Source organism: Gadus macrocephalus, chromosome 23 (assembly GCF_031168955.1).
Source record: "Gadus macrocephalus chromosome 23, ASM3116895v1".
In the NCBI taxonomy this organism is placed as follows: Eukaryota; Metazoa; Chordata; class Actinopteri; order Gadiformes; family Gadidae; genus Gadus; species Gadus macrocephalus.
In genome coordinates, this window is record NC_082404.1 from 8,907,851 (window position 1) to 8,929,146 (window position 21,296).

Here is a 21,296-nt window from a genome sequence, read left to right on the forward strand (position 1 = left end):
TTAATTCCCAGCAAGGATTAAGTATTGCAACTGGAACAGAACAGGGGGTGAAAAAACAGAGGTGAGGAAGAAGAAGTTCACATCTAGCCTACAGTTGTTTAACCTATATCCCAACTTTTATAATCCATAAACTATGATAAAATAACCCATGAACACAGTTCAAACCCTGCTTAACCGACTAGAGTTTTAATTTAATATCTAAAACTAGGCAAGTGGTATTGAGGCCAAGAAGTCCTGAGCTTTTTCAGTTTGAAGAAAGCTTGATGTTGTTTACTAATGAGGTGGCCCTGTTCTCAATGGGGCTGCTCTGCCCTTGATTCTTGTACTGAGGGGTTTATGAATATTTTAGGAGCTCTACTTAGACACGGCTAGGTTTGTTTTCACAGTCCATTTCCTGGACTGAAATGAGTGTGTTCAAATTTTCACACAACAATTGGGTGTATTCCTTTTATTCCTACTGGCTATATTTGATATGAAAAACAAAAACACCATTTCATCACACTATGGTTGTGTCTAAATAATGTTTGTAAATACAACCCAGCTAATTCTGCTTTCCAGAAAGATGTCGCTTACATTATATTGGAAACGGGGTTGTTTCTACTTTCACTTGTTGCTGGCCGTCACTTCTGCTGATGTGCGGTTCTGGTAATATTATTATGACAACACCGGAGTTACGCAGAGGAGCGCTTCAGATCACGTGTCCGGCAGAGCGGCCCCTGAGCTGAATTGAACCCGCCGGTGTAGAGAGAGGTACCTGATTTATAGCGTTTTACCGGTCTACCGGTCTCTTACTTCCTATGAGCTGTGCAACCCAGTTAACAGTCCCAGGACCAGCGCGAGACAACTAAGAAAATGACCAGAACAACAACAACAACAACATTAAAGACAATTAGATGCATATTGAGACTTGGGAACATTGACTAAGAAACATGCGACAATCTTAAAGGAAACGGACATTCTTATCGGAAGTCCATCCCTCTCTCTCGCTCTCGGGGCTAGACCCGCTCTACTGAAAGCCCCGCTACCTCTCCCTCTCGCCAATAACGCCCATTCGGAGGATCCCGTTCCGTCGTGAGATCAAAAATGCCTGGAGACGATGTTACTGCCGGTGACAGCCAGACCTGAGTGATGCTTGGCTCACGGCTAGTACAGACAACAACTACAGCGGACGAGGTTCCGCTTGAGAAGGTAAGTGTACCGTCAAGAGTGTAGGGCTCATAGAAGCACGGCATGACAGGAGGATATCCGATCGTGAAATTATCGCGACCCACGGTATTTGCCGCCGGTGCGTCGCCTACCTGTACACCAAGCGACGCAGACAGACTTGACTCTCTTTTACCTAGGGGGGTCAGACATAGAGACGGTGCATATGTAAACGCAGCAGGCAAGGCGTGTGATTGATGAATATTTCGTTTTATATTCACTTAGAAATTGCTCATCAATATTTGATCATATTTTAGTCGCAGCAAACGGTATGCTTAAATGTCTCCGTCCCATCGAGGTCCATTAGGATCTAAGGTGGCGGGACAGACAGACAGCCAGACTGACAGACGACGGAAAGACAGACATACAACTTGGACCATAGAGACTGGGGTGGGTTTTAAAACACCGAGGACGCCAGTCAACCTGTAGCCTACCAGAACCAGTGGGCCGGGCCGGACAGCTATAGCTGCCAAGGGGAACATGGCTTTACACATTAGCAGTAAACAGGATTAACCGTCTCAAGGTGCTTAAGGTGTGAAGTCCAGGCGTCACATGATGAGATGTTTACCTGTCAGACTCCTGCGGGCTGCCACTACACAACACGAGCATGCGAGACGGGCTTATCTGTCCACGCAGATTCTTGTCTTGCAGCTGTCATCATGAATATGTGTGGTTTTCTGCACACATTTGTCAGCAAAATGGGTAACACAAGCATTCACGTGGAATAGTTATTTATTAGTTTCGGATTGCCGTGGTCGCATTATTAAATGTACCTTCCTCCATGACGATGCATGCAATTTATTTAATTTACTTACTTTAATTTACTTTACGGCTATGTAACACAGCAACATGATCATGTTACTCATGAGATAAAGAGTGCAGAATGGCCAATCATTACAACACAGATTATAATGGGTTGCATTGCAACAAAAACACAACAAGATTATCAGAAGCCTTTTCAGAGCTCAGTTGGTGTACGTCCACACCAGGAGCGACCAAAGCGTCAAAGACGCTCTGGTCGCTCACAAAGTTTCGCTGCGAATTTTTCTGTTCGCTTTGGTCGCTCAAGTCGCTCATGACGTACAATTCAATTATGCAGACGCATTTAAAGGAACCGTATGCGTTTAGTAGGCCCTACAGACAGCCACATCAAATAGTGAACTCTCCCATACACCTTGGCCATATTGCCGAGACGGTTTTGCTTGTTCGATAAAGTGCTTCGACAACAAGTAGGACAGTGATTCCCCCCAATATAAAAAAAATCTTAAAATGTAGGCTAATTACAACCGAGAACAAAAAACCCTGCGTGCTGTAGTAGTTAAAATATGTTTCACTGATCTGGATCTGCAAATCATGATCTGCACTCATTCGTCGCATTCAAAACAAATAGACGTTGGGACACATGGCTAATTTGCATACGTGCACAGGACTGGTTGGCTCTGCAAGGCAAATAATGGAACATATCTATCTATCTATCTAGGCCTTTCTGTCTATCTATCTATCAACGCGTGTCTAGTTTTAATGTGATGTATTGTGTGTATTATCCAGTCAGACTTGTTCTGTGTGGTATTGTAGGCTACTGTCCTGTGTGGGACGAACCACCTAAATGGATTCCCGACGATTTGTGTCGTTTGGTATTAATAAAGACTTGACTATCTATCTATCTAGACTATTTAATTAAAAATTATTCACCTCAGGCTCCGTGAATAGTGGGGAATAGAGGGATAAAAGACAAGAGATATATCCCTTGTCATTTATCCCTCGTCTTGTCGATTAGTTTGTTTATGTGACGATTTCAAATAGGCCTACTATTTTGGTTTTGTTTAAAGCATGCTACACGCGATTGGTTGGTTAGATTGGTGGCATGCAGAGCAAATTATAATGATTCCCGCTTAAATACGAACGTTCTAGATGTAGCCTATAAATACTCCCGCTTATCATCACTTGATATCCAAACCACTATGGCGTTTCGATCTCTGAACTGAAAAAGGGTGGGTTCGTACAACACCGGGTGCCCAGTTACAGCCGCGATTATACTTCAGCCGACATTTTGTTCAGTGAGTGAATAAAGGTAGGTAGGAACCAAAGTGCCTGCCGATGTTCCCTGGGATCCACGCAAGCGAAGAGCGTCTACATTCCGATTGGCTGTCAGTGTTTGGTCGCTGAAGCGAATAATAGTCATTTGCATAAAGTTAAAAAGTTTTCAACTTCTTTTTGACGCTCTGGTCGCTCAACTTTGGCCGCTGGTAGCGTTGGTCGCTTTGGTCGCTCTGGTCGCTCTTGCCCATAGAAAGTGAATGACTTCCGGCGATTTGGTCGCTCAATTCGCTTCTGGTGTGGACGGACAGTGTTCTTTACTAAATCTGGTGTAATGCGTAATCTTATGTAATCTTCATGGGCTGGGTGATTTGTAAACGTTATTTATCATGATAATCATGGGAGTTCAAACTAACATTCTAAACAGTCTACTCTAAATAGGGTCATTACATTGAAGTATATAGACATTTAAAGGTAAGGTAGGCCTAATTAATATACTAAAACAACTTTTGCTTTCTATATGCCAAACTCTATTTTGATTATTTTAGGAGCACATAATATCGGTCACGCATATATCAACTCATGGTTTTACTTATCCTGTCCTCAAAACAGACGGTAATCGGATTTGATGGTCTTGTGATTGTCTTTTAGTGTATAAACTGTCATCTGATGCTGGGTTTAAACGGCATTGGGGTCAGACATAGACGACTTTGTAAACAGCTACCACCAACTATCCGGTCACCATGTTTAAACTTGCTTATTCATACTGAATGGCACTGAGTTCGTTACAAAACACATCGCACAGTGATATGATGCGGGCTCCATCCAGATGATTGACGGTCGGTAAACACAGGGTATGGTGTCCGGTCTAGGTCACACTGAGTCACCCACCGACCCACTGTTGGTCTATTGCCACATGTCGGACGTCAAACCCCACTGGCAAACCAAGACTTCCTGTTTTGTGTCTGACAACTTGGAGCCTCACCATGTCCACTTAATAGACACATTATCAACAATTAAAATCCTTATTAAAAAAGAAACACAACACTACATTCACTACATTTCCCATGTAGTTATTCAGTGGGATCTATTGTATTGGATGCATTATCTGAACATGTTCAACAAATATTTGATAATGGACCTCCTTATTCACTGCTTTGTCAGCTGAGGCTGAACCGTCCAAACTGGTTGAGCCAGCGAGCCAGCGAGCCAGCGAGCCAGCGACCCAGCGACCCAGCGACCCCGCTGTGGGGGTGCTCGACAGGGTCCCAGAGAGACAGCCCGGCTGCCGATCTGAAGATGTCTGGCTGTCTGTCTGCTTTTTCGAACAGTTAGTTCTAACTCTTCCCTGAGCAAGACACCTAACCCTAACTGCTCCCGACGAGCTGGCTGTCGCCTTGCATGTTTGACTCTGCCGTCGGTGTGTCATTGCGTGCATTAACCGATGTAAGTCGCTTTGGATAAAAGCGTCTGCTAAATGCCCTAATTGTAATTGTAATTGTAATTGATCAGAAGCATTGATTAGAGGGTGGAGTTGTTGTGTGTTAGATGCCGGGGACGTCACTCTCAAACCACTACTAGAAAGTTAGATCAAGATACACACATCAGGGCGATATGGAGATATGCATATATTTATCCTTATATTATATTTTGATATGATTGCTGGTTGACAACAGAGGTCCCATAGAAGTAGGTCTGGCGGTTCTAGACACAGGGGGGCCATGGAGGGGCCAGTGTTTAACCAGAGGGGCACAAAAAAAATTATATGGAAAGATTATAAACTTTATTTTACTTTAAAATCATCAAACATTTAATTTGTACGAGAGTTTATACCTTCACCAGTCTGTATTTTTCTGTCAAACTATCTTAAATTGATGGAGCTTATGCCCTAAATCATCAAAATCATATAAACATTTATTTTGCACAAGCGTGCAAGAGAAGTAGGGCCATAAAAAATGAAAAATAAAAAATACAGTACAGGGTACAACATACAGTGTGTCAATGTGGAAAAAAAACCTCCAGGTTACAACGAAGTGCAAAACAATGTGCCATTTCCTATTTATTTTTTAGTGTGGAGAATCAGGGTTCCCAAGAGGCTGAGCTTACAGGAAGGGTTACATCAATCTTGCACAGTCTAAAGAGCTCACAGGAAACTTCCCTGTTCTACGGTTCTTTCCTCATTTAATGATAGCTGCTATTAGAAGAAAACAAAACGTAGGGGCATGCATTCGATTTCGTTCCATAACCATCCCTCCCGATTTCACATGGGCAGATAGCCTACTACTCTTTACTCAAATGTATTTGTTATCCCAATGCAGCACCCAAAACGGATGGAAATACGTGGTTAACATCACAACATTGTGTAGCCTAGACCTATCAAGGATACTAACATTTGGATATTCGCTTGTGCTTCGATGAGTTTGCTTAAATATGATTACGTTTCTAAATATATCGAGACCAGAAATGTACAAACTTAATTTGATCATCAGTGTGAGGAACTACAGTAGCACGGTTATGTGCAAGAACAACAAGTCACTTACGAAATGAAATCGTTTTGCTTAGCTTCGACTCTTGCAACAGGAGAAATCGTGGCTCCTTTCTCCAAGAGTACTCATTTACCGAGCAACAGCAGCGCGTTGTTTGGGTGCGCAGCTCTAATTTACCCGTGTAGAACGATGCGTCACATTAGTTCCGTAAAATCAGTAAAATCATAGTTATTTTATTTGGTCAGCCTGGGGGGGCCACAGGGGGGGCCAGGGACATGCCTACAGGGGCACTGGCCCCTGTAGGCCCCTGTGTAGAACCGCCATTGTCTATCAGCCTGTGGTAATTCATTGATTTAGTGGCACAGGTTTGATTCATGTGGGCTACAGATTGAGTTACTGTTGAGAAGTAAGTCTTGGGGATATTTAGTAGTTTACTAGAAATGTTTGAGTTTATGTGAAAAGGCAAACATCGAACCCCGTACTTAGGAACCAAACTTCAACTTCCGATCTCCCCTAGACTCGAGTCTACAATCAGAAACCACATTTGGTTTCAGTTCTCTCTACTCCTCTGTTCCACGACACTACTAACCGAAGCTCCTTCTGTTCTATAAAACAAACATTGGTATTATCGTCATGGGGATGGTCAGCCAATGAAGGACCTCCTCTAAGACCTGCTGTTTCCCTCAGTGGGCCTGGAAGGCAGTCCCATGGTCCCCTACATGGGACTCTAAACCATGCTGATCTTCAGTAAACTCTTACACGATTGGCTGTGAACGTGTGGTGTGTTCCCACCAGATCTGCTGTTATTTTTTCCTGGGTTAGGTAGGGCTTTATCTCACTCAGTCCGTACAGAAAGACACATTATCGCATGAATTACAACTTTAACTCAAGTCCAACATTGGGAGCGTGGGATACTATGTGTACAGTATAAAAGACCTGAATGTGAGGTGCACCATTGGGTGTATTGTTTTATACTGAATCCTTTCTCTCTTAGAAATGCCACGCAGAACAATCAAACAACCATTCATCACAAGCACAATGCAATGCATGTTGTTCTGAGAAACGGCTACTACTGGTATGATGTGAGTGTGACCTTTGTCTGCTCGCTCTGGACTGTTCTGGCCTAGTCTGATATGTTCTGGTCTATTCTAGTATCGTCTGGTTTGGTCTGGAAGTTGTGATCTGTTTGTTCCTGGGTAAATGGGGCAGAGCCAGTGTGTTCAGGCCAGGGACACTATTTTCAACAACAGGATCACTAACCAAGGACTGTCTCCGACTTACATACTGTGGTCCACTTCAGTGAAACTCTATGGGACTCAAAAACTCGAGCACCCACTCTCTTTGTGCAGAACATCTCTGAAAAGAAATGCATCGACCTGATGATCAACCTCTTTCCCAGAATCACATATTCATGCCAGGCCATAACCAGTTAAAGGGCACCTATTTTACCACCAGGTGTGATGATGTTTTGCCCTTTAAAACCATTTCAAAATGGACCCTAGAAAGTCAATTGCATCCGGCGCAATTTACTTTCTACACTGATGCATGTGTCGTTGCTAGTTGGCAACTGGCGCAGAGCGTTCTTTTCCCTCCACCGCCACGCGTCGGTAAATTAGGGAATGATCTTGCGCCCCAAGGGGCGGTTCGGCCAAAACGTTCCCTGGTGCTAATTTGCAGTTTCAGAAAACAATTGCGCCACAAACCAGGAAATACCTGGTTTAAAGTCAGCGGCGCGTTGTTCAGATGCTATCTTAAGGGCGTATGCATAATGTTGCTTGTGCAGCTCGCGCATACACTTTGCTTCTCTCATCTACCACACATTCTTGGTAAATTATTTGGGAAAGAACAGCTGATACAGCGGTAATAAGTTGTACTTTGAAATCAATGCATCTGCAAACACCATACAGCAAACACATATTTTCTTGACGGACATCGTGTACAAGACCATAACTTTTAGGATTGATGAGTATTTGATCGTGAGAAAACATTGTTTTACCGCGAGTGAGTGCTAAAAAGAATGAATGAATGCGGGCACGCGTGTGTGGTCCATATGTTTAAACACACGCAAACTAAAGACGTAACGCATAATACAGTCCATGGCAATGTATATTAACGGGGGACACATGCATATTAGGAACACAAGGCGATAACGATAATGCATACAATACTGGTAAGAAACCATGTTTGTTAATGTATTGCGTATATCATTAAATACAACCAAAGTTACCGCATATCATATGTGTGTTAAGTTTTCTTTGCCGAAATGTATTTGAGGACTCAGTATTTCTGAAGTTGTGGAAGAAAACGCTATTCCTATGTGAATTAGGTCATATTATTTGGGAATAAACTGAGCCATTGGAAGTTTGAAATTCATGTGGTCATGCATCTGTCTCATCGGAGACTGCAAACGCGCTGGCAAAATATCAACTCGGCAGATTCAAATGCGCTAATGGGTCTTAAAGGGGATGGGAGATGGCCCTCTCATTGGTTTATTGCACGTTACGCCCAAACCACACCTACGGGTAATTAGGCTACTTCAGACCAACCCTTTTTAGATTTGCGCCAGGCGCAAATCTAAACCTACAAAGTCGGTAGGTTGATCCATCTACTCCCGCTAGGGATTTCACAAAATTTGGCGTTTAAAATGGCTTGAAATGGCCAATCAACCTCACACCTGATGGTAAAAGAGGGGCCCTTTGAGTCTAAGGTAAGGTTGCTCGATGCCTTTCTCAAGGACCCTTGTGGAGGAGGCACCGAGGATGGAACCAGCGATAGTGAGCAACTGGGTCTAACTTGCCTTTGCCGTTGTTTCCTGGCCGTTCTTCTAGGTGTAAACCATGAACTACGTGGGCCAGCTTCTGGTGACGGTGAAGGAACTGTACAAGGGCATCAACCAGGCCACGCTCTCGGGCTCCATCGACGTGATCGTGGTCCAGCAGCCCGACGGGACCTTCCAGTGCTCGCCATTCCACGTGCGCTTCGGGAAGCTGGGCGTACTGCGCTCCCGGGAGAAAGTGGTGGGTTTGGCTATGAAGACCTACCTACAGTTAGCTAGTGCTAAATTACCCATTAGTTAGCAGTTAGGAACATTTTTAGCTAATGGTTTGTTAGCCGTTAGTTACCTATGTTTAAGCATGTGGCTGGTTAGGTGTTAGTTGACAGATGGTTACCTTTAGGTAGGTTAAGTACGTTTTAGCTAGAAGTTAGTGTTTTTTAGGTTGGAGTCTCATTAGTTTGCAGTTAAAACTGTTTAGTTAGCAGCTAGTTAATTATCATATTATATTTTTAATATTTGGTTTGAATACATTTCCAATTCTGTTGTTTATGGATTCCATTTGAAGCAATCTATATTTTTCTCTACTTGGCACTTGTGCTAGCACAGAGAATGAGGTAAAGCAGTAGTGGTTTGTTGTTGCTACCATTGCAAACGTTTTGAACCATATTAAGAATTCCTGACCAGACCTAAGCTCTGTATCATTTGCGCTCTGTTGCGCTAGGGAAGACAGAGTGCTAATGGGGGCCTTCTTGATAGTGACAACAGAAGCTTGTAGCTATGGTCTATTTATGGACAGGGTAAGACTAGAGGCTGTGGGCATATTCTCAGCCTCTACTCCCCTCTGATTAAACTTATCTCTTCATAACACTGTTAATATCTTTCTTATGTTTAAAGTACAGCCAAAGGGAGGCAGCGGGTCAATATAACCACATGTCGTAAAATAAGATTGTTTTATAAGGTTGGACCATTGGACCAGTGATAAACATATTCAATCAAAATAGCAACAAGGACTTCAAAAAACATGTAGAGTGTGTGTGTGTGTGTGTGTGTGTGTGTGTGTGTGTGTGTGTGTGTGTGTGTGTGTGTGTGTGTGTGTGTGTGTGTGTGTGTGTGTGTGTGTGTGTGTGTGTGTGTGTGTGTGTGTGTGTGTGCGTGCGTGCGTGCGTGTGTTTGCAAGCCTTGAACTTTGTTTTAACCTCCATGCTGAGGTTAACCCTTCAGCTAATACACTAGGACACATTTACGCATCACTGTGGAAACAAGAGCTAAGCAAGGAGGTGACAAGCCTGTGAAGCCAGGCAGCTACCAGCCCCACCTGCTAGAAGCCACGTCTCATGAAACAAACATATGTGTTGAGGAGTAAACTGTTGCTCCTCAACACATACACTTGCAAACACTGACTTATATAGATCACTGTCTGTGCTCAGTCTGCTGACTTTATGATTGTCCTACTGATGTCTGACGGCTATGTCCCTGTTATGTGTTGCATGTAAATGTGACGTGTGATGTGCCTTGTCCCTGTTACATGTTATATGTGCTGCAGAACAGGAACCTGCTGGAAATCAGCTATTTTACTGAGACAGGCCCGTTTTAAATTGTAACTTTGTTACTTTTAATACTTTCCTGTATAATAAATATAAAAAATAAAACAAAAAAAATAAAATACCTTTTGTCTTCTGAGGGATGGAACCGTGAGAAGGAACATAGAAGAGGGATCCCTCCTTCCAGGGAAAGTTAGGATTATAATGTCTCCGTGGAATGGGAAGATGTATTATAGTAACACAGAGCGGAAACAAAGGTTGGGTAAGATGTTATAAGAAAATAAGACAAAACAGCCATGGCTGTTCAGTGCTAGTTTGAAGAACGACATAACCATCTTAACCTTAACTTAGCTGTGCTCGATATCTCCAGATGTACAACCAACCTCTACCTATCTGATCCTCCTAGATCGATATTGAGATCAATGGAGAAGCTGTGGACCTGCACATGAAACTGGGCGACAACGGAGAAGCCTTCTTCGTCCAGGAAACAGAGAAATGCAATGTAAGTATCCTAGAGGAACCTGCAAAGAAATTAAGATGAATGTTATCAAAGTCATTGATGGTTAGCAGGCCAGATGTTCATTAACAAATTTTGAGGACTCTTACTTTGAAACAAAGAAGTTCCAGCTGGTTCTGAAATAAAATACTTATGAATATGAAAGATAAAGTACAGAAATCGTATAAACTTCCGAGTTCATAAAATACATATCCTTTTAATTATTCCTTAAAAGCCCTCCTCAGTTGTCTATCGTGATCTCCCACCCAATCAGGAGGCGGTTCCCTCCCACCTGGTGACATCGCCCATCCCGACAGAGGAGAGCCTGTTGTGGCGGGAAACTGCGGAGCTCCGCCCCCCGCAGACTCCCTCCCTCCCTGACGACCAGGTGTCGCCAGGCCCCGCCCAGACCAATCACAAGAAGAAGAAGAGGAGGAAGAGGAAGCATAAGGCCGACCCGCGGCGCGAGGACCAGCCGGGGGCCGAGGGAGCGGAGCTGGCGGGGGGAGGCAGGAGCTCTGAGGAAGAGAAGACCGTCCACAACGGAAGGTAAACCTCCACCTGACCCACAACTCAGGACTGTCAAGACAGTCAGACCTAGAGAGAAACACTTCAAATCAAGGAACATCTAGGAGCATCTACTTTGTCAGTAAAGTTTAACAGTGCACTCACATTTTTATTATTCTATTGCTCATCATGTATTATAGATATATGCTATTGTAAATTTTTAGAAACAAAACCAAAATGTGACTTTAGTGTTTTGATGCTGTGCTGCTACTGTTTTGACCCTGTTCCCAGGCCGGCCTGTGCGTCGGTGAAGGACCCCGCGGGACACAAGTCTCACCCCTCATGGAATGGCCTGGAGTGGGACAGCTACCCCTTCTCTGACGGAGACTGGGGTCCAACCAACAGGCAAGGCTCCCTCTCTAACTGCAGCTAACCCCTCCTAACATGTTGTCGTTTTGATTATTTTACCTATTCAATTTTCTGCTTTGGATTGTTGAAGTCTCCCATGAGTGGCTGAATACCATTGACCAACATTTCTCTGCTAAATGTTTTGGCCAATGGGCTGCATCTAATGGTCCATCCCAACGTTCCTTGTTCTCAGAGTTTAATAAGGAGTGACGCTCTCTCCTCAACAGGGATCCGTCTGAAGACACCTCACCTAAAAGTGACTCTGAACTTACGGTGAAGTCCTCAGAGAGCATGCTCAGAGCCGACGCACACATGCAGTGGTCCTGGGGAGAGTTCCCAGAATGCACCAGGGTAAGGAATGGAATGGAACCCATTCAAATAACAGAAATATCATACGTCTTCACGGCTGGCTTCGGTGTTTGAACGTTTGTGCAGGTAAGGAAGCCTTGTGCTGACATATTTGATATGTTGTTGTCCTACCAGGTCAGTAAGAAGGAGAGAGAGACAGAACGGAGGGAGCTGACCATCACCCCGTCCCAGAGCACGCACTTCCGGGTCATCCTCAGCTCGGAGGCCATGGAGGTGGAGTCCCTTGACCCCCGGGACTCGCCCTCCTTCTGCTCCCCCTGTTCCCCCTGCGGTCTTATCAAACCCCGGCCCCGGGCCGCCAACCTGGAGCCGGGCCGGTCCAACGACAACGGCGCCGCCTCATCCGGGCAGCACACCGCCAAATGGAAGTCCAGCCCGCCTGCACGCATCAACGTCAGCCTCGATTCAGAACCCTGCAGCAAAACCAGCGACTCGCAGGACAAGAGGAGAGGTATGTAAGACCCATGCTAATGCTAGCTCTAATGCTAATGATCATGCTAACTCTACTGCCCATGCTAACTCTAGCGCTCATGGTAACCTTAGCTGTTATTTTTATTATGTCTTTCAATATTTGTGCAGTGTTGTTATGATGCATGATGCAGTTTCTCTATTGAACAGACGTGATGGATAGAGAAGAAGAAAGGAGGATGTTGAGTTTTAGGGGATATCTGTTGTTCGATGGTTTTAAAAAGTCTTGTCAGATGTTAGTACCGGTAAGCACAAGGGAAGTGGGAACTCCCTTTTGCACGTTTAACAAGGAAGTGAAAACATTCACTCAAACTCAAACATACACACACACACACACATGCACACAATGCAGTGTCAGCAGAACCATCCTCTTCCTCTGCTGTGTATAGATGTGAGGAAGAGGAGCCAGCACCAGGGACCTGAGGACATCTACCTGGATGACCTCACTGCCCTGGAGCCCGACGTAGCCGCGCGCTACTTCCCCAAGAGGTAAAGCCCCCTGCAGAGGAGGGGGGGGGGGGTAATGAAACCGAATGGTTCCTTGGTTCAAACCTCCATTGTCCACAGTCTCTCTTAGGCCTCCTTGAGCTAGATGTCTAACCCCCACATGCTCCTCCATCCCTTGAATTGAATGTAAGTCGCTTCAGATAAAGGTTTCTGCTAAATTACCATATGCCCTGTTAGCCAGAGGTTAAATAAAAATATAATTGTAATAATAATTAAGATGTATTCGAGCAGGTGTTGAAGCACCGGGAGATATACTGTATATTGCTAAATTACATACATACGTATATACATTTATAGATATGCATGTATAGTGGTCATGTCTCCAGGCACTGGCAGGAGGTATATATCTATATCTATCTATATGTGCAGTGGTCAGGCGTCCAGGCACTGGGAGGAGGTATATATCTAGATCTATCTATATGTGCAGTGGTCAGGCGTCCAGGCACTGGGAGGAGGTATATATCTAGATCTATCTATATGTGCAGTGGTCAGGCGTCCAGGCACTGGGAGGAGGTATATATCTATATCTATCTATATGTGCAGTGGTCAGGCGTCCAGGCACTGGGAGGAGGTGGGACGGCGCTCCAGCTCCCAGTCTCCCCAGTCAGTAGGGAGTGGGGCAGCGGACAGCGGGACCGACTGCCTGTCAGACTCGTTGGGGGGGCTGGACCTACCTGACGTCACCCTGTCGCTCTGCGGGGGGGTGGCCGAGGACGCAGAGATCCCCAAAGGTACCCCCCCCCCCCCGTCGCCCCGTCCAGTTCTAGTACTTGCGTCATCAATGACACTTCAATTAAGTATGACTGATGCTTGTAACCCAGTAATGATACACAACTTTCAAGCATTATACATGAATTAAGCGTTGATTGTGGATTTAGTATAGATTAATCACATAAATAGAAACGATGCATGTTTTATGTTATAAGCACAATTCAACTTCAATTGATTACGGGGTTTAGATTACCCGCTGCACTCATTCATATATTCAGATAAACATTTGATTCCAGAGAGGTTTCTGGAGCACATCATCACTTACCAGGATTTCTCTGAGAATCCGGCGATCGTCGACAATCCCAATCTCGTGGTGAAGATCGGAAACCGGTGAGTAATTGACTCTCACAGACTCGGGTTGAAAGAGCCACACACCCTGTTCCACATAAACGATAGTGATAATTGAACAAAAATCATTATTGAGATGGATCTCAGTCTAAACGTGATCCACAAACGTTTGTTTCCGTAGATACTACAACTGGACTCTGGCTGCACCGTTGATCCTCTGCATGCAGGCGTTCCAGCAGAACCTGCCCAAGGTAAGTTCTAGAACTAGATAGAGTTGTTAGAATCTACCCAAGGTATGCTCTAGAAATAGATAGAGGTCTTAGAACCTTCCAAAGATAAGCTCTAGAACTAGATAGAGGTGTTATAATCCGCCCAATATAAGATGAATAACTAGAGGTTCCAGAATCTGGAATGTAGTCCAAGCACGAGACAGTCAGTGTGTGTGGGGGGTTAACTTGGTTGTTTGGTGACCTCCAGGCTACGGAGGAGGCCTGGGTGAAGGAGAAGATGCCCAAGAAGTCTGGTCGCTGGTGGTTCTGGAGGAAGAGCAGCGTCAAACAGGTAGACCCTGCCCCACACCTTAGTGGAGCGCCACGTTAGATGTTGATGAACCCCAATCAACCCTCTATGCGCCCTGTCCACCCAGATGTATGATGGATCATTATACCAGCCTCCTACTCGGTGGACCGTACTTACTGGAAGGCTGAATCATCCATCCTACATCTGGGTTGACACTCCCATTTGTGAAGTCACAAATAGGTGGATTTCGAGATGGCTCGTGGTGGCTCAACAACACAGCTGGTGTTGAAGCAGGGTCTCTTAGCGGGGCGATCCTGATACAGACTCTTCTCTCTGCAGTCGGTGGAGTTCAAGCAGTCCAGTCTAGACTCTCAGAACCCGGAGAGCCCCTCCACCCCGCTACCGACTCCTGCTGCACAGTGAGTCAGCACTTATTACCCATAATGCATTACTAATGTGTACATTTTGGTAAAGAATTGCTATGTTTTGGTAAAAATGGCTAACAATGGTTTGGTTTAGGTGAAATGATTTGGGTAACATTTTTTAAATGGTTATGTTTACATGAGATTGTTATGTTTTAGTAAAGTGGAAGTTAGTAAAGTTGTAAGGTTAATGTAATCCTATGCTTTAGGTCCATGAGCTCAATTCTACCATTGTCCTACACTGTCCTCTTGTGGCAATGAAGAGTTTTGACAAACAATTTCTCCTGTCATCATTTCATCCCAAGTTAGACATAGTAGCTAACAGCAGGGGTTGGGCAGTGAAAACAGGTCTGGTAGACTGGCGATATTGGGAATCTGACAGCATTCCCTCGTTCACAGACTGGAAGAGAGCTCCAGCGAAGACGACTCCAAGGAACTGAACTCTGTGGCTCCTCCCCCAGAGACAGCAACACCGCTCACTGAGCGCGTGCAGACCGGAGGCCCCGCCCCTGGTCTTTCCTACAGGAAGTCACTCCGCCTCTCGTCTCAACAGATAGTAGGAGACTTGATAATATCTTGTTATTCAACAACATGGAATATATGTGTTTGAGTACAAAATATAGAAAGTGTTTTCCATATTCTTTAGGTTTGTATTGTAACAAATGTAACTCTGTCACACTCTTCTCTTAACTTTTTCCCAGCAGAATCTCTTGTTTGGCTTATCTGGCGAGTAACTTTAAATCGAAAATGCTTTGATGCGTCCTGATAGGCCAGCCTGAAACTGAGGGAGGGGCCTAACGACGTGACCTTCAGCATCACCACCCAGTACCAGGGAACGTGTCGCTGCCAGGGCACCATCTACCTCTGGAACTGGGACGACAACGTCATCATCTCAGACATCGATGGCACCATCACCAAGTAACAAGCCTTATGGAACCTCCGGCCTCTGTTCTACAATAATATACTGCTGCATCAATTTGGTTCTACAATCTTCTGTCTGTTCTAGAATCTTCTTTTGGTTCCACAATCTTCTGTTGGTTCTATAATCGTCCATTTTGTTATCTAATCTTTAGGCTCTAGAATATTCTGTTGGTTCTAAAATCTTCCTGTTGGTACTAGAATTGTCCATTGTATTAACTAATCTTCTGTGGGTTATAGAATCTGGGCGTGAGAGCCTTTGGGTTTGTTTAACATGACAGAGGGATCAATTTTCCTCTCTTCTGTTGGTATCAAGCAACTCTTCGAAGTTTCTTCTGAAGCTTTTGATGCTATTGATCATATGAATCATCATATGAATCCATGAGGGTTTTTCATGTTGTCCCTGTTCTTTCCTGTCCCCAGGTCCGATGTGTTTGGTCAGATTCTGCCCCAGCTGGGGAAGGACTGGACGCACCGCGGCATCGCTAAACTTTACCACTTGGTGCATGAGTGAGTCTCGCCTCCCGATCCCTCTTGGACTTCATCCTATTTACTCGCATTGTAACCCACACTTAGTCCGCTTTTACCTGCACTTTATGTTACTCTGCCCTTCACCTGGTCAGATTTAACCATCCTCTTACTCACAATGAATGAAATGGATTCTATTTAATTGTATTCTAAATGTAATGTGATCTATTCAAACCTATTGTTTTTTTCATTTCTATCCCAATCTCATATTATATCATCTATTCAAATCTAGTCTGATCGATTCCGATTCATTCTGGTCGTAACGATTGATAGCTGCTGCTCACGGTTATGGAAGGACATCTGTATGTACCGTCACCGTGACAACGTGTCTAACCCTCTCCCTCAGGAACGGCTACAAGTTCCTGTACTGCTCGGCGCGGGCCATCGGCATGGCGGACATGACGCGTGGCTACCTGCAGTGGGTGAACGACGGGGGGGCCATCCTGCCAAGGGGCCCCCTGATGTTGGCCCCCAGCAGCCTCTTCTCCGCCTTTCACCGGTGAGACCCAAACCCTGAGTGCTAGCTCAACACTGGAGCCTCATCAAGCATCTACATGAGAGTAGCTCTTTACCGTCACAGTTTGATTCATGGAGACCAGAGGTCGGGTCCTAGGTCAAGCCTCCTCCTCGTCCTGTGTGATCCACAGGGAGGTGATCGAGAAGAAGCCTGAGAAGTTCAAGATCGAGTGTCTGACGGACATCAGGAACCTGTTCCCCGCCAGCCAGCAGCCCTTCTACGCAGCCTTCGGCAACAGAGAAAACGTACGCCTCGGTTTTGCTATTACGGCCACTACGCTTTCATCCTCAGTGAATAACTGAGAATGAATTAAGATACATGTCATTAATGAGCAGCTAGGGGTTAGACAGTACAGAGACAGGTCGTTAAGGAGCAGGTACAGGTTAGACAGTACAGAGATGGGTCATTAAGGACTAGCTGGGGGTTAGGGGCATCTTGCTCTAGGTTGACTACAGACGGTGGACATTGAGGATGGAACTAGGGATGTCCGATATTGGCTTTTTTGCCGATATCCGATATGCGATATTGTCCAACTCTAAATTTTCGATTCCGATATCAGCCGATACCGATGTCGATATTTGGGTTATTTTTCCTCAAACCTAATTTAGGTAACATTACATATCTCCTGTTGTGGAATTAACACAACATGCTTAATGTTATTGTGATGCCCCACTGAATGCATTCTTGAATGCAACAAGGCTTTCCAAATGTTAACATTGTCTGTGCAAAATAAGAAAAATACTTCAACTTAATTTAAGGGAAAAGTGCCATGTTTATTTTTATTTTTTTAATGGTCTCAGACAACAGTTTGGATTACACTCTCCCTGAGATAATCTTGACAATGCCCACAACAAATAGGGCAAACTTGACTTCACAAATGATAAAACATTGTACCTGAACAACTATGTGCAACATAGCAGTATGTTTCTTTAACTAAAACTCAATAACCTTAATTGAATAAATGCACAAATATGAGTCAATTACAATGTGCACTGTACTGCACAATTTTGAAAACATTTATTTGAGCTATAAAAAAAAAAGATATATATATATCTATATATTTTATCGGTTTTAAGGCAAAAAAAATCCGATACCGATATTGACCGATATTACATTTTTATGCTAATATCGGGCCGATAATATCGGTGGGCCGATAATATCGGACATCTCTAGATGGAACCCATTGCTGGTGAAAGTTATCAAACCCTATCTGCTAGACTATCCTGCCCCTGTCTTTCATTAGAGAGTTCTGGGTCCTAGAGTACTCATCCTCTCTCTCCTGTGTGTTTTGGATGTAGGATGTGTTCGCCTACAAGCAGGTGGGCGTTCCTGTGTGTCGCATCTTCACCGTCAACCCCAAAGGAGAGCTGATCCTGGAGCAGGCCAGGGGAAACAAGACCTCGTGAGTAACTTAGTCCTTCTGCTTCTTAATCACATTAGCTCTCACTGACACTAAGTTCTGCAAACAGACCTTAACTTGAAACTTTTAAATCGGCAACATTTTGACCTTTTGACCTCTCTGGACTTGCAGGTACGGCCGGCTGAGTGAGTTAGTGGAGCACCTGTTCCCGTTACGCACCCGGGAGCAGAATGCCACTTTTACTTACCCAGAATTCAGCTATTTCTGCTTCTGGAGACAGCCAATCGCAGAGGTGTGTCTGGAAGACATACTGTGATTGTCCAGAGAAAATGTTGCACTGCATGCTGGGAGGTTAGTTTTCATAACGCATCCAGGTTTGATGGTTTGATGGTCTTGTTTGATGGTCTTAAAAATAATGTAAGAAAAACAAGTTTATAAAAGAGTTATTAGCACAGATTTACAGTCTAGTGGCACTTAGGGCTGTTATTTATATTTCCTATTGCCCTGGTGAGAAAACACTGTTAACATAAGATAAATAGAAGAAAGGATAACTGTGAAATAAACTCAAATGTCATGGGACCAGGATCTCCAGGTAGAACCTTCTAGAGCTTCCAGCCTGTGTTCTGAAACACCTGAGAAAGCACACCTCCGATGACTGTTGGATAAACCCTGTTATGCTACTGACCTAGAGGGGAAGGTACTATGATCAACACGGTGGTTCACATAGGGTGAGGCTCAGCCATTCTCTCTGGTTGTGTCCCATGCAGAACATCCAAATATGGGACTCTCGCTTGCATAATTCCTGTTCCTGTCTGTATATGACGGATTAATACTGGTAGGGTTCCAGTAGCACAGAAACCAACGTAACGTTAATCACAAACAAACTGTGAAGAACAAACATTGGAGCTTTCAGATAATATATTCAAAACCTGCTTCTTAATGTTCAAAACCTGCTAGTTAATATTCACAACCAGCTAGTTAATATTTACAGACTGCTAGTTAATATTCACAACCTGCTATTCCATGTTCCAAGCATGCTAGTTAACATTCACAACATTCTAGTTAATGTTCACAACCTGCTAGTTTATATTAATAAGCTGTTAGTTTTTTTTTAAACATAACAAACTGCTAGTTAATAATCAGAGCATGCTAGTATATATATTCACCACCTGCTTGTTAATATTCACAATATACTGGTTTATATTGACATCCTGCTAGTCAATATTCACAACCAACTGCTGTTTAAAGATGTAGTGTGTAGGATTTTGTGCCATCTTGTGGTGAGGTTGACTGGGTGGCAACCAATTGAATACCCCCCCCCCCCCCCTTTCAACAACTACTGTGCTGTAAGGGGCCAGAATACCTCCGAAATGATGTCATCCTCTACGACTGCATCGAGTAGCCAAGTGTCAAGTGATGAGGTTCCTTGATAGTTATAAATTGCGTTTAGTTATTTACTCTCTCTCTCTCTCTCTCTCTCTCTCTCTCTCTCTCTCTCTCTCTCTCTCTCTCTCTCTCTCTCTCTCTCTCTATCTATATATATATATATATATATATATATATATATATATATATATATATATATATATATATATATATATATATATATATATATATATATATTTCGTAGCTTATAACTTAGATAGTGATTATGATTGTTAATTGAACACATTCTCTCTAGAGATGTTTTCCGTTCTTGGCTATGCGAAAACGTGGTGGTGCAACATAGTGGGCTCTCTCGTAAAAGACCCCCTCCCAATGTAGCTATAAATAGTGCAGTCTAACTACAAAATAACACACATTTAAACATTCTCATGAATATGAAAGTCTGGTCCACTAAATACCACATAATTCTACACACTGCATCTTTAGGACCTTCTGTAAAGTAATGCTATATTTAACACTTCGTAAGTACTTAATACTTACAAGTACTTATATGTATGCTTGTATGTATCCAGAACTTCAGGATGTATGTAAGCTAAAGGAGAGTGAAGTTAGTATGAGCGGGCTGATCCTTCTGGTGAGGATTTTAGACTGCAGTCTGTAACTTCTGATGAGAAGAAAGCACTTTTTATCACATCTCTGCTGCTCACACACACACACACACACACACACACACACACTCACACACACACACACAGACACACACACACACAGACACACACACACACACACACACACACACACACACACACACACACACACACACACACACACACACACACACACACACACACACACAGTTTGTCTTATGCGCTTGTGTCTCAGCACAAATTAAATCAAGGCACATGGTTGATCGTATTAAGATGATCTAAAATGATGTTGTATTCTGCAAGGTTTGATTAAGTCTTGATCTGTTGTTGCTCCTATCGATACAGTATGAATGTCCGTATTCTTTCTATGAAAGTGCTAAACTTTGTGTGACCACAACACACCTCTTTACAAACCCATGTTGTAGTAATTTTTTCACTTCTGAATGCCTTTGTAGCTCCAACACAAGAAGTGTTAAAGAGCATGTAGTCCTTTACATGTAGATATAATCTAGTTTTGCTTTTGATTTAAAAACACAGATGACATTTAAAAGGTGTGGTTTTATGAAGTAAATCATTTCAAATGTATAGATTGTAATTGTTGTAAACATCTATTTTATTAATAAAAAATAATGTGGTTTTTGACAATCATTGAATACAAAATGTGTTAAATTTCAATGAATAAAACATATTTTTTGTAGTAAGTCTAAGAATGGAACCAGCTATGACTTCCAGTGACAAAGAACAGATATCATTGTGTTTCATTAAAAGTCCACCGGACGCGTACGCGCCGCGGAACGGCTGCGTCCTCTGCCCTGCGTCTATTCCTACCGGGCGCGTAACGGCAGCGTAGCGCTGCCTTGCGAGCCAGCCGTATTCACGCGAGATCACGCGATGATCCTAAACCTAATGTACTCACCTTCCACTCCCAAAACTATTTCACTTAAATGCCACGCTTTGTCCTTTCTGACATTTTCCTTATAAAAAGGATGATTTGGTACATAAATGACTTCATGTTGCTGAACTTCGACAATGAGTCTCTCGTCGTCCCCTGAGACCCTTTGATTGATTGACTGCTGACCTGGTGCCACCGGTCATGACTTAATAATGTTGATGTGAAGTTACATGAGCTGAGTATTGTGTTA

At 43.7% G+C, this 21,296-nt stretch overlaps 1 protein-coding gene across 1 annotated transcript; it reads left to right on the forward strand.

The window, feature by feature from the left end:
* Nucleotides 1–6: 6 nt before the first annotated feature.
* LOC132452813 (phosphatidate phosphatase LPIN2-like) lies at nt 7–20,799 on the forward strand. The gene is made up of 20 exons (XM_060045616.1): nt 7–1,188; nt 8,555–8,743; nt 10,450–10,545; nt 10,814–11,088; nt 11,338–11,451; nt 11,682–11,805; nt 11,938–12,274; nt 12,681–12,780; nt 13,342–13,529; nt 13,806–13,899; nt 14,039–14,108; nt 14,335–14,418; nt 14,716–14,795; nt 15,198–15,354; nt 15,568–15,716; nt 16,140–16,226; nt 16,591–16,743; nt 16,892–17,006; nt 18,060–18,163; nt 18,293–20,799. The coding sequence occupies exons 2-20, from the start codon at nt 8,564–8,566 to the stop codon at nt 18,435–18,437; spliced, it is 2,652 nt and encodes an 883-aa protein (XP_059901599.1). The 5' UTR covers nt 7–1,188; nt 8,555–8,563; the 3' UTR covers nt 18,438–20,799.
* The last annotated feature ends 497 nt before the right edge of the window (nt 20,800–21,296 follow it).

Coding starts and splice junctions, on each gene's coding strand:
- LOC132452813 (XM_060045616.1), top strand. CDS start 8,564: ATGAACTACGTGGGCCAGCTTCTGGTGACGGTGAAGGAACTGTACAAG. Junction 11,089..11,337: donor AAGACCGTCCACAACGGAAG/GTAAACCTCCAC, acceptor CCCTGTTCCCAG/GCCGGCCTGTGCGTCGGTGA. Junction 11,806..11,937: donor AGTTCCCAGAATGCACCAGG/GTAAGGAATGGA, acceptor TTGTCCTACCAG/GTCAGTAAGAAGGAGAGAGA.